The 12,109-nt window shown below is 37.6% G+C and overlaps 1 protein-coding gene across 1 annotated transcript in view; it reads left to right on the top strand.

Annotated features, from left to right (window-relative positions):
* Positions 1 to 12,002, top strand: part of DOP1A (DOP1 leucine zipper like protein A) — a 102,905-nt gene extending 90,903 nt beyond the window's left edge. The window contains exons 33-39 of the mRNA XM_028161180.2: positions 603 to 755; positions 1,782 to 1,918; positions 2,957 to 3,012; positions 5,265 to 5,429; positions 8,185 to 8,314; positions 9,403 to 9,462; positions 11,388 to 12,002. Of these exons, the coding sequence (XP_028016981.2) occupies positions 603 to 755; positions 1,782 to 1,918; positions 2,957 to 3,012; positions 5,265 to 5,429; positions 8,185 to 8,314; positions 9,403 to 9,462; positions 11,388 to 11,693 (1,007 nt within the window). The 3' untranslated portion in view covers positions 11,694 to 12,002. The remainder of the gene's footprint in view (positions 1 to 602; positions 756 to 1,781; positions 1,919 to 2,956; positions 3,013 to 5,264; positions 5,430 to 8,184; positions 8,315 to 9,402; positions 9,463 to 11,387) is intronic.
* The last annotated feature ends 107 nt before the right edge of the window (positions 12,003 to 12,109 follow it).

The raw sequence follows: 12,109 nt of genomic DNA on the forward strand, positions 1-12,109 counted from the left end.
GGGGCAGGCATTATGCTAACCTTAGTCACATAAATAAGATTATTTTCGGGAATAAGTAAGAAGTTGTGAAGGAAATAGAGCAATGCAATAGATTTTAAATAACAGCTAAAGAGCTCATATTTGAGGTAAAACTAAAGAAGCCATGAGATGTCCTAGGGGCAGAGTATTTCAGGCACAGAAACAAAAATTATAAAAGCCTCGGGTGGGAATGAGCTTGGTGAGTTCAAGGAAAAGCAAGCAAGACAGTGTGATTGCAGAAGAGTGAGCAGGGGATGAGTGACAAGACATAAGCAAGGAGAGCAAGGTAGGCCAGGCCAGAAATTAGGGAGATGGCATAAAATATTAAAGGGTTTATAAAATGGCATTGTTAGTAATCTTACCGTCAGAAACTTCTAGTTCTAAATTTTCTGTCTCTCCACATCACAGCTCCTACACAAATCTGGCTTGTGTATGTTGGATCTGTTTGCCAATCCCTCTGCCCCAGAGAGAAGCCCAAGTTCTCTACCCTAGGTTCCTTCCACTCTTGATCTAGCCATTTTTAAAAACAAATAATGATCTGGCTGACTATATCACAACCTCTCTCACATGCTTTCTGTTTTCAGCTCGTGTGGCTGTGGCTCAAAGTAGTTCGCTTAATCTCTTTGCAAACCGGGATGTGGAGCTAGAGCAGAGAGCTATGCTTCTCAAAAGATTAGCATTTGCTATTTTTAGCAGTGAAATTGACCAGTACCAGAAATATCTTCCAGATATACAAGGTAAATAGTGGAAACTATTTTATTTACCTTCCAAACTGGAGGGCTTTTTGCTTCTTAGAAAATACACTTTCCCTAAGTTGTAATATGGGGTGAAATATACCAAGTATAGGTAGATGAAAAATGTTGTAGAATTAGAAATTCATTCTATTGAAACAATAAAAAATATCACTAGTATGTAAAAGCAATCAAACACTGAGTTTGTAGAATGTTTGTAAAGTAGTTCCTTTTGTTATTTGACTCACATTTCCTAGGGATTCATATTTGAGGATGAGGTGTAAGACTGTTTTGCTGTGGGCAGTATTATTAGCATTTTTAAATTGTGGATAAGGGGTCATATACCTTTAAGCAGAGGACCAAAATACAGGCAAAGCCAGGAAATTTTGGCTGGAAGTAGCATTTCAAGGTCTGTAGTCTAGGGTCAGGGTATGGAGTGAATAAGTTTTTGATAAACCTTCATGAAGGATGTCAGTGCACTTAATGCACCGGGGGATGAACTTGCCCCAGGGCAAAATTGTTTGCTGCTCTGTCAGTGTGCTTGTGCAGCCACCAGCCACAGCAGCCGGCCTGGGGACTGGGCTGGCATGATAGTTGCCATCTCCTCAGTGAAATTATCTCGCTCTCTCAGAAGATAAGTAACTCCTTCCTGACCCCTTGTATCTGAAGTCACATATACAGCATCCACACTGTTTGTGCTGTTGTTTTAAAGTCGACTAGATCAGGGCTACTCAAAGTGGACCCGTACAGACATTTACAGTAAGCATTTTTTAACATTTTAACAATTTGACAGAATCTGTTGATTCTAATAAGAAAATGGCATTTGTATTTTTATATCTTTTTATTTTTCTAATAATTCATTTTTATTATAGCTTACAAAAGTATCAACCTGCAGCATATTAGAAATTTTGTAAAGAGTTGGTCCTTCACCACAGAGAGTTTGAGCAAAACTAGACTAGATTATACAGAAAAGTTTTATATTAAAATGATTCTAGTTATTTAGGTATTGACCATTTGCTGCATTTCTTTCAGAGAGATTAGTGGAGAGTCTCCGTTTGCCCCAAGTGCCAACTCTTCACTCTCAAGTGTTCCTCTTCTTCAGAGTGTTGCTTTTAAGAATGTCTCCACAACATCTTACCTCGCTCTGGCCTACCATGATTACAGAACTTGTGAGTTCATTTTTGTTTAGTCAATTTATAATAAATTATAGAGCACCACGGGTAGTGTCAACATGCTTACTATATAATAACTAATTTTGAAAGAGACTTGAACTCTAGTTTAGCCTTTTTCTGACAATTTTAACATTTGGAAATAGTAAAACAAGTCAGATTACCTCTCCATACGGCTTAAACTTCCTAATATAAAGCATTAATATTAGCTACTTGTAAATCATTACTTTGTCTGATCTGGTTTAATTCAATCTCTTCTACACTAAATGTTTAACTTTGTCCCAGCTGCCAGGCCTGGTTCCCACCTGTGGCAGCACCTCTAGAGCGGTGAGAGGTGGTGTAGCTGTATTTAAATGGACTGACATAAGGCACGTACTCACTCTAAAATGCAGCACTTGCTCTAGTTAAGCTGGCTTCAGAGAGACTTTTTTTTCGTAACGATTTTGAAAACTCCCAAACAGTGAACCTTCCCCCTACACTAATCCATTCCTCTCCCCAAACCATACCCTGTCACCCTCATCTGAGTGATTTGGGGAGTTGGGGAAAGGAAAATGAATAAAGAAAGGGATAGGAATGCACAACTCTTGACAACCCAGCATTTACAATTTCCCCACAAAGAAATTGGTTTTAATATTTTTCCTTTTTTAGTAACTGTAACTCTGTTCCATAATCATCCAAACCAAAAGCATACCTTCATCTCAACTCTGCCAAATGATTAGCAAGGCTCTGTGGTAAAGATCCTGAAGTTGTTTCCTAAAATTTGTGGGTTTTATTGTCGAAAGTATTACAGATGTCCCCCTTTCTCCCCCAATTGACCCCCTCAAGCCCACCCCCGCCCCCTCCTCATGCCTTCACCACACTATTATCTGTGTCTATGGGTTATGCATATATGCATACAAGTTCTTTGATTAATCTCTTCCTGCCCCCCGCCCTAAAATTTGTTTTTAGATTAATGAAAATGTAGCCTAAAGATAACTTGAAAGAAGGATTAAATATCCAGTTTGAAAAAACATTTAACATTTATTCCATGGTCTTCAGGTACAGGTATTTTTACTGATGGAGCAGGAACTCACTGCTGATGAAGATATTTCACGGTAATATGTAATTCACTTCAATATATTCTTGACAATGTTTAGTATCCTAAAATCATCCAGAATGTTACTTTAAACTAGGAGAATACAGATACTGTTTTATCTAAGTACTTAATATACAAGGTGGGGCAAAAGTAGGTTTACAGTTGCTCATATGGAAAATTGTCTACACTAATAAAAGAGAAAGATGCAAATTGACTGTACTTTTGCGACGAACACCAGCCAATCAGGAGTGCATATGCAAATTAACCCATCATCTTTGGTGGGTTAATTTGCATACACAGGTGCTGAGCGGCCAGGGGCGGGACACTTGCACCACGCAGGCATTCCGCACTGCCCCAGCTGCTCTGGGCCTCTGGGCAGCGGGGGAAGGTGGAAAGGTGGCTCCAGTCAGAGCGAAGGCAGTGCCAGCAGTCAGGGGAAGGCAGGCCCATTCTTGCATGAATTTTCGTGCATTGGGCTTCTATTATAATAATAAATAATAATACAAGAATATTGCACTCACAACTGTAAACCTACTTTTGCCACACCCTGTGTTTAGTCTGTTACTATCTACTTGATCATATTTGGATATATTTTCACTTGTTCCTAAAGTACTTTGAACTGGATTAAACTATCAGTATTCATGGCCTTTGGCTTCTAGACACACATTTTGTTTAAAGCTATATAATAGTGTTTCAGCTACATGAGCCATTTTGGTTTTGGTAGGTCAGATCTTGGCCATAACACATGCAGCAAAATGTATTACGGGAGGTAACCTGTCACTAAATTATTCATATGTCCAGATCTTCCAGATGATCTCACTTCAATGTATTATAATTTTACTAGAGACCTGGTGCACAAAATTCATGCATGGGGGGGAGGGTCCTTCAGCCCAGCTTGCACCCTGTCCAATCTGGTACCCCTCAGGGGATGTCTGACTCTCTCTCACAATTAGGGACCACTGGCTCCTAACCGCTTGCCTGCCTGATCGCCCTTAACCCCTCTGCCTGATCACCCCTAACCACCTCTGCCTGCCTGCCTGCCTGATCGCCCCTAACTGCTCCCCTACTGGCCTGATCACCCCTAACTGCTAACCCTGCTGGCCTGATCTCCCCTAACCACCTCTTCCTTGCCCTGCACCTGGGACCCGGGCTTCCCTCCCTCTGGCCAGCTGCAGGCACCCAGGACCCAAGCTGGCTTTGCCCGGGTCGGCCGCAGCCGCAGGCACTGGTGCCTGGGACCGCAGGGCGGGCGGCTTGTCCCTCTCCCAGGCCGCAGCCTGGCTGGCCCCCATTCCTCTCTTGCGAGCTCATTTGTGCCTGACTGGTCCCCATTCCTCTCTCCCCAGTGTTGAGTGTCTGAGCTGTTACAGCGTGAAGGCGTAAGGGCATGTAGACCATTTGCATATTAGCTCTTTATTATATAGGATTCTTCTTAGTAGAGGCAGTTCATTGTATGACTAAATATAATTTATTTTTATTTATATAGGGATTTTTGTACAAATAAGTTTATAAATTTAAAATTTCCTTTAAGACCATTATGTCTTTTTTTAAAGTTTATATATATATATATATATATATATAACACACACATATACATACGTGTATATATATATATACACACACATATACATACGTATATATATGTATGTGTGTATGTGTGTGTGTGTGTGTGTGTGTGTATATATATATAATATATTGATTTTTTTACAGAGAGGAAGGGAGAGGGATAGAGAGCCAGAAACATCGATCAGCTGCCTCCTGCACACCTCCTCCTAGGGATGTGCCCACAACCAAGGTACATGCCCTTGACCAGAATCAAACCTGGGACCTTTCAGTCCGCAGGCCGACGCTCTGTCCACTGAGCCAAACCGGTCAGGGCTAAGACCATTATGTCTTGAGTATATTTTATTCTTTTGCAGTGCTCGACTTATAAAAGAGTTCCCCGTACTAATAACTGTGTCTGTTTTTATAGAAAGTCCTCCCCAATCCCTTGCAGAACAACACTGAGTTGTAGAGAGGTCTCTTGGTTTTAAAACTTTTGGGTGTAACATAGTAATTCTGTACTATTTTTATGTTAATAAAATTTAAAGAACAAAAGGTAATGTTTTGTTTGAGACCAGCTAAATTATAGTCATAACTTTGCTTAGTTAAGTACAGGTACTTATATTTTCAAATGATTATGAAAAATACTAGTTGGCACTTCGAGGTTTTCCAGGAATTACCTGTTAGTAAACAGGTCCAGCTACTGACAGCACTGTCTCCTGCTCACAGGACCTCAGGTCCCTCTGTGGCTGGTCTGGAGACAACCTACACAGGCGGCAATGGCTTTTCTACTTCGTATAACAGCCAGCGGTGGTTAAACCTCTATCTCTCTGCTTGCAAATTTTTGGATTTGGCCCTGGCATTGCCCTCTGAAAACCTTCCTCAGTTTCAGATGTAAGTAAAAGCAAGGATGTTTTAAATGGATATTCTGAAAATGCATTTGCTTTGGTTACTGATATCTAAGACTAATTTAAAAGTTTTTTGTATAAGTTGAAATATTATTTTTATTGAAGTATAATTCTTTTGAGGGATGGGGGAACAGACTTATTGGAAGTAAATTATTTCTACAGATATATTAAAATTAACAGACCATTCAGTCAACAAATTGAATGCCCCCTGGATGTGAAACAGTGGGGAACATGACTCATCAGTTTCAAGTCCAGTGAAAGAGACATAAACACATGATGATTTGATAGCAAATGTGATCCAAGATGCTGTGAGGCCACACCACAGTGACTGCTCCTGCCTTTGAGGGTCAGGCAGGCCATGGGGGCAGTTTTGTACTGAGGTGGTGAAGAGTGAGGGTTGAGGGGAGGTGCATGTGTGAAGACTTAGAAAGGAGTGGACTTGGTGTGTTGGAAATATTGAAAGATTAGTATTGCTGGAGCAGAACGTTGAAAGAAGAGGCCGGAATGGGACTGAATTATGAATTATATGAATTATACAGCCTTGTAAGCTATTATTAGAGAATTTGTACTTTACCCTAAGGACAGTGGGAAGCCTCTGAAGCATATTAAGGAATGAAGTGCTGTTATCAGGTCAGGCTTGCATTTTAGAAATTTTACTGTGGCTGTAGTTTGAAGAAAGGATGGAGATGGGCAAGACTGGAATGGAGGCTGTTTTATTCCAGATGAGAGTGAACAGCACTAGAGATGGCAGAGGGGAATAGGGAGAAAACTGATGTAAGTTCTCACAATGCCTTATTCGTAAGCATTCAATATTTAATTATGGTTTCTCACATTTAAATTTTTAATAGGCAAACTATATAAGATAGTTTCATCAAAATAGAGCTAAGATAATTTGAGAATTTATCCACATGATCAAATATGTTTTTATATATTGTTCTTCTGGAATAGAATATTAAAATAAAGATATCAGGATCTTTCTATATTTGAACATTCTTAAATCTCCAAAAACTATTTCACAAGTTTACTTTTTATTAAATGTATTGGTAAGAACTATAAACTACTTATAAATTCTTTTTTTTTTTTTTTTTTGCATTTGAAAACCATATACATCTATTTCTTGATGAATTTCAGCGGTTGGATATCTGTTAAACTGATGTTACTCCCAAAGAAATTCAGAAAAGGACAATAAGTACTGTAGGAAAGTGGCCAACATTAATTAGGATGCTTATCTTCATAAAGATGATAGAAACTATACTCTTTAGGGCTTGAGGAAGAACATTAAGTAGTATGCTTATGGTATTGACTTTTTAGCTTCCATGATGAGAACCAAGAGTCGATCCTCTTGTCAAGATACAATTACTAGAAAGGGATGAAATATCTCTAGTAGTAACTACAGTTTTTAAAAAAGTACTAGGTCTTTTTAAAAAAATCTATATAAAAGCAGTAAGAGTAACATGGGGATTTAATCTTAAAAGAGTAATAACTTTCTAAGCATGACATGTATTTCAGACATTCAAAATATTTGATAATTTACATACAAAATTAAGTCTGTATGGCTAAAAGATACCATGTTTAAAAGGCAGCAATGAGTTGGGAAGAGATATTTGCAGTGTATATGATAAAAGTCCAACTCGCTTTATTGTAAAAGTCTGTAACCCAATAGAAAAATGGGTCAATGAGAGATTAGTAGTTTATAGAAAAGGAGTGGTTTCTCAACATAGGAAAAGGTACTCAGACATACTCATAAGAGAAATTCCAATTAAAGTTATAAATAAACATCAGAATGGTATTTTTATCATTAACAATAGAAACATTCTTATTCTTGTTGGAAGTATACACTGAAATACTGTCCAGTTGCTCTCCAAAGAGATTATATTTACAAAAATTCAAAATACACATTCTCAGTAAACCAGTAATTCTACTACACCCAAGAATTTAGCGGACCACTGCACTCTCAGGTGTGCACAAAATCTACATCATATAAGGTGTTCATTATGATACTTTTTGTAAAAGCAAGAAACTGGACAAATCTTAGAGACTGGTTAAATCAGTACCTTCCACTGGGTACTGTTAAAAAGGATGGAGTTTTATATGATAACATTTCCAAGATAAATAATTCAATCAAAATAAGAAGCAATCCTGTTTTGTTTTAGAGGAGGGCTGTAAGAATATGTGCTCTCTTCTACATAAACTCCAGATAGATACACAAGACTAGCAATATTGATGGGTCCTACAGTGGGAGGCAGACTCTCTTTGGTATGCCCTTTTCTATTGTTTGACTCTTTTCCACATTCAGGTATTAATTTTACTTATTAAAGACTAAAATAAAAAATACAAAGGGAGGTATGAAAAAAGTCCTACTTAAATTATTTGCCCTTTGCCCCCTTACTCTGTAGTTAGGGAACATTTGGCCAAGTGTATGGTGGAAATTTTGCCTATTAATGAGGATGGAAACATTTGTTAAGGACTTCCTTTGTGCTCATGAAAAAAAAATAGTGATGAGCACTTTACAAGTTTACACATTCATTTACTTGTTACAATTCCATGAGATAGTTAACAGTATCTGTATTTACTGATAAAGGCTCAGGTTAAGAAATATGCCCAAGGTGATGGCTACAAGGGCATAGCTGCATTTGAATCTGTGGAAGTGGTGGGGATTTGATCTTTCTACTCTATTTGACGTGTCTTGGATGGCACAGTCTGTTCCTAATGTTGATGGGTATCATTCTTCTACACATTAGGTACCGATGGGCCTTTATTCCAGAAGCCTCAGATGATTCCGGTTTGGAAGTCAGAAGGCAAGGCATACATCAACGAGAGTTTAAACCTTATGTAGTACGACTAGCAAAACTTCTTCGAAAAAGGGCAAAGGTATTACACTTCTTTTAAATTTTAGTGTAAGATAGAATTTATAAAACATATATATTGTGTTATGAACTTTACCATATATTTTTCATTACACATCAGATTAATTAATTAGAAATATTGACCCAAGAAAATAGTAAAGTTGACCCTTGAACAATATAAGGGTAAGAGGTACCAACACTCCCCCTGCCCAGTTGAAAATCCATGTATACCTTTTGACTCCCCAAACCTGAACTACTAATAGCCTACTGTTGACCTTACCAATAATGTAAACAGTCGATTAACACATATTTTGTATGTTACATGAATTATGTACTGTATTCTTACAATAAAATAAACTAGCTAAAAGAAAATGTTAAGAAAAATCATAAGGAAAATAAATTTACAGCATTTATTGAAAAAAAAAAAACCTGTATAGAAGTATACACATATAGTTCAAACCTGTAGTTGTTCAAGGGTCAGTTGTAATGAATTTAGCATGCTCATCAGTGAGCCTTTGTTACAGATCTTTTATTTTGCCTTCAAAAATTTAAAAAGTAAATTGTACAATTTGGGGATTTTGAGTTCTAGTCTTCATAATGTGCTTTGAGTGCTCAGAAATTTTCCAGTCTTCTGGGGTCCCTACTCAGGCAGTAGCTCCTAAACCACTTTCTACAAACTACAGAAAATGGAATGGAGGCAAATGATTAAAAAGGAGGTTGTACTTGAAGGATTTAAAATCAAGTTATTTCTTTAGGGACCAAGGAAAAGGACAGAGCCAAAGATGAAAGCTGAGTCCAGAGTTTAGGGTAGGACTTAATTACTTCCACTTTGATATCAACAGGTTTGAAAAAAATATTCATGATAGCAAATCCAGAAGCAAGGTGGCTATATGACCCCTAGGCACATGTACTCTGTCATCCTTGCATGTCATTATTGAGCATTTTCTTAAGATTCCTCCCTTATCTAAGGGATACATATGACAGTCTTATCCCACAGAGTAAGAAAACAGTTTTGATTGGAAAGCATTCCCAAAACACTTTAAACAAGGCCTTCATGGCCAAGCATACTTTTCATGGAACAGAGGCTATGAGTTCTCCTCTTTCCTTCCACAGGACAAGGAGGAGGACTTTAAGACAGTGATTTTGGAGGGATTGGAGATGACCAAGCATCAGGTGAGGGTGGCTTTTTGATGCTTGTAATATGGCAGCAAAAGTTGCCACATCTGTACCAAATAGAGACACAAACCCAGGTCTGAATTTCATCCATTACAACAGAGTTAAAAAGGAAGGAAGTCTTTCTTCAAGTATAGATTGGCGAAGTGAAAGGGGAAACCGTTTGTATGGAAACGTGTTTAACTTTTTAATTTTACTTATTGAGGAAGGTGATTCTGATTAAGAAAAGCAAAACACTAAAACAAGTCCTTCTTGGTCAAGCGCTTAGTTAAGTCCCTCTCTTAAAGGTACATCTGGACAGGAACATAAACAAAAGGTTAACCTTAGTTCTCTTACATTGGAAAATATTTATGTACAGGGATCAAATATATTATTCATTTTACTTTAGGATAATGTTTAATACGTTCTAATTACTATGGAATTGTAGTTTGATTTAGGGAACTAAAGGTCGTATGGTCAGCCAACTAATGGTAGTCAATGCTGTGAAAATCAGTCCTGGGACTGTCATTAAAGCAAGTGTTGTTATAGTTAAGAGAAAGGGAGATGGTTTTTTAAATGTGTATTTTTATTGATTTCAGAGAGGGAGAGAGAGAGAATCATTGATAGGCTGCCTCCTGCACACCCCACACTGGGGATCGAGCCCACAACCCAGGCATGTGCTCAACCACTGACCCACACCATCTAGGCAGGAAGATGGTTTTTTATAGCCTATAATTGAGACTGGAGGCTAAATCACTGCTAACATATATTAACTAAGAGATAGCTGGGATTTTCTGGCCATGAAGAATTGGATGATCTTTTTTGTTTACATAGTCTTCTGTTTTAACTTAAATCTTTTTTCCTTTCTCAGGACTTTATTTTTAAATTAGAAAACAAAATTAGCAAACAAATCTGTGAGCACACACAAGAAAATGAGCTGGATTTTGCATCTCCTTTCTCCACTAGGAAACTAGTGACATTAAAATATTAGGTAGATACAAGTTTCTTGGCAATATCTGATCTTGTAACTAATATGACAGATTGTAATTCTGTTTCCTAAGTTCTACTTGATTTTTCCCCTCCATTTTAGTGTTTTTCATATCTTTGAATCTGCCTAAGTTCAAACATCTTTAGTTCTTATAACTTTTTTCAGACTTATTGATATCTAACAGCTGTGTTTGTATATTTAATGGCTTTTCAAATTAGCTTCTTAGTACACAGATGATCTTGAGTTTATTTAGTTGACAGAATTTTTACATACATACATTCTCATTTGACTTTACTGCTGCAAGATAGAGTCCCCCATTTTACAAAGGGAACTTTCTGTATCTTGCCCAAGGATACACAGTAAGTAAATGGCAGAGCTAGGACACTAACCTGGATATTTTTACTCCAGTTCCAGCTCTCCTCCCCACATTGTTTAGCACAACACAGTCTCCCGAGGGTTCCTTTCCTTTCTCTGTGCTGATGACAATTACTTTGGGTCCTGCTACCATCTTGAGGCAAGTTTAAGCCACTTGGCTAATAGGGAATTGAGTTACTAATGTTAAAATGTACTAGTATAAGAATCTTTGTTTCTTCCTGGCCTTCTGTAGCCATTCTGTGACCTAGTCCTTGGTTACATTAGTGGGAGTCCAGAAATCTGGGAGCTTTTTGAGTATATGCAAAGCACAAAATAAACTTTTAATATTTCACTCTCCCTATCCAAAACCAATTCTATTAAGCTTCTTTATGCATTCTAGTTGAAAAATGTAACCAGTGTTTGACTGCTCTATATTCACTTAATAACTGGTATCAAAAGGCCTCAGTTAGAAGCAATCATCTTAAGTCTACAATGAAGATGTAATATCATCAATTGTATTTAACTGTTTATTGATGTTTATTCCTTTTTAAGTGTTCTCATGTACTACATCTGTTAATAACAATTCCCTTTTTGTTTTCTGCAGAAAAATCCAGAGGAAGACAACTCAGGGAGAACACTAGGTTGGGAGCCGGGGCGCTTGCTGCTCACCATCTGTACCGTGCGCAGTATTGAGCAGCTCCTGCCATTCTTCAATGTACTCAGTCAAGTCTTCAACAGCAAAGTCACTAGCCGATGTGTGGGACACTCAGGGAGCCCTGTCTTCTACTCAAACACTTTCCCTAATACGGACATGAAACTGGAAAACCACAAACCATTTTCCAGCAAAGCCAGGCAAAAAATAGAAGAGATGGTAGAAAAAGATTTTCTGGAAGGAGTGATAAAAACTTGAGCACCACAAGTGGTTCCATTTAGTTTAAATGTAAATGTAATCATTTAAAACAAACATTACTCTGAGTTCTATAGTTTCTCTTTTTTTTTTTTTTTTTTGTATGTAACAAAACACATTTCAGGTTGTATTTAATTTAAGTATTTGTAAATAAGAGCAAATGTCTGAATGTGGCCTGGATCACGTTTAAATATTGTTGGCTCATATTGATTATGGTGCCTAAGAGAGATCTATATATGCATATATAGTTCATTGTTTTACTGTCCTGAGTTGTCTTAAACCTGCAAAATACACACTGCACATTTTTTTCTATTGGTGTCGAGATTGGTTTAATTTAGATTGGTTGGGGAGTTTTTCTTTGTTATTAACCTCGTTTTTGTGATGCATTACAATTAGCTTTCTCCCACACACCTTCACTA

Source organism: Eptesicus fuscus, chromosome 10, assembly GCF_027574615.1.
Source record: "Eptesicus fuscus isolate TK198812 chromosome 10, DD_ASM_mEF_20220401, whole genome shotgun sequence".
Taxonomy (NCBI): domain Eukaryota; kingdom Metazoa; phylum Chordata; class Mammalia; order Chiroptera; family Vespertilionidae; genus Eptesicus; species Eptesicus fuscus.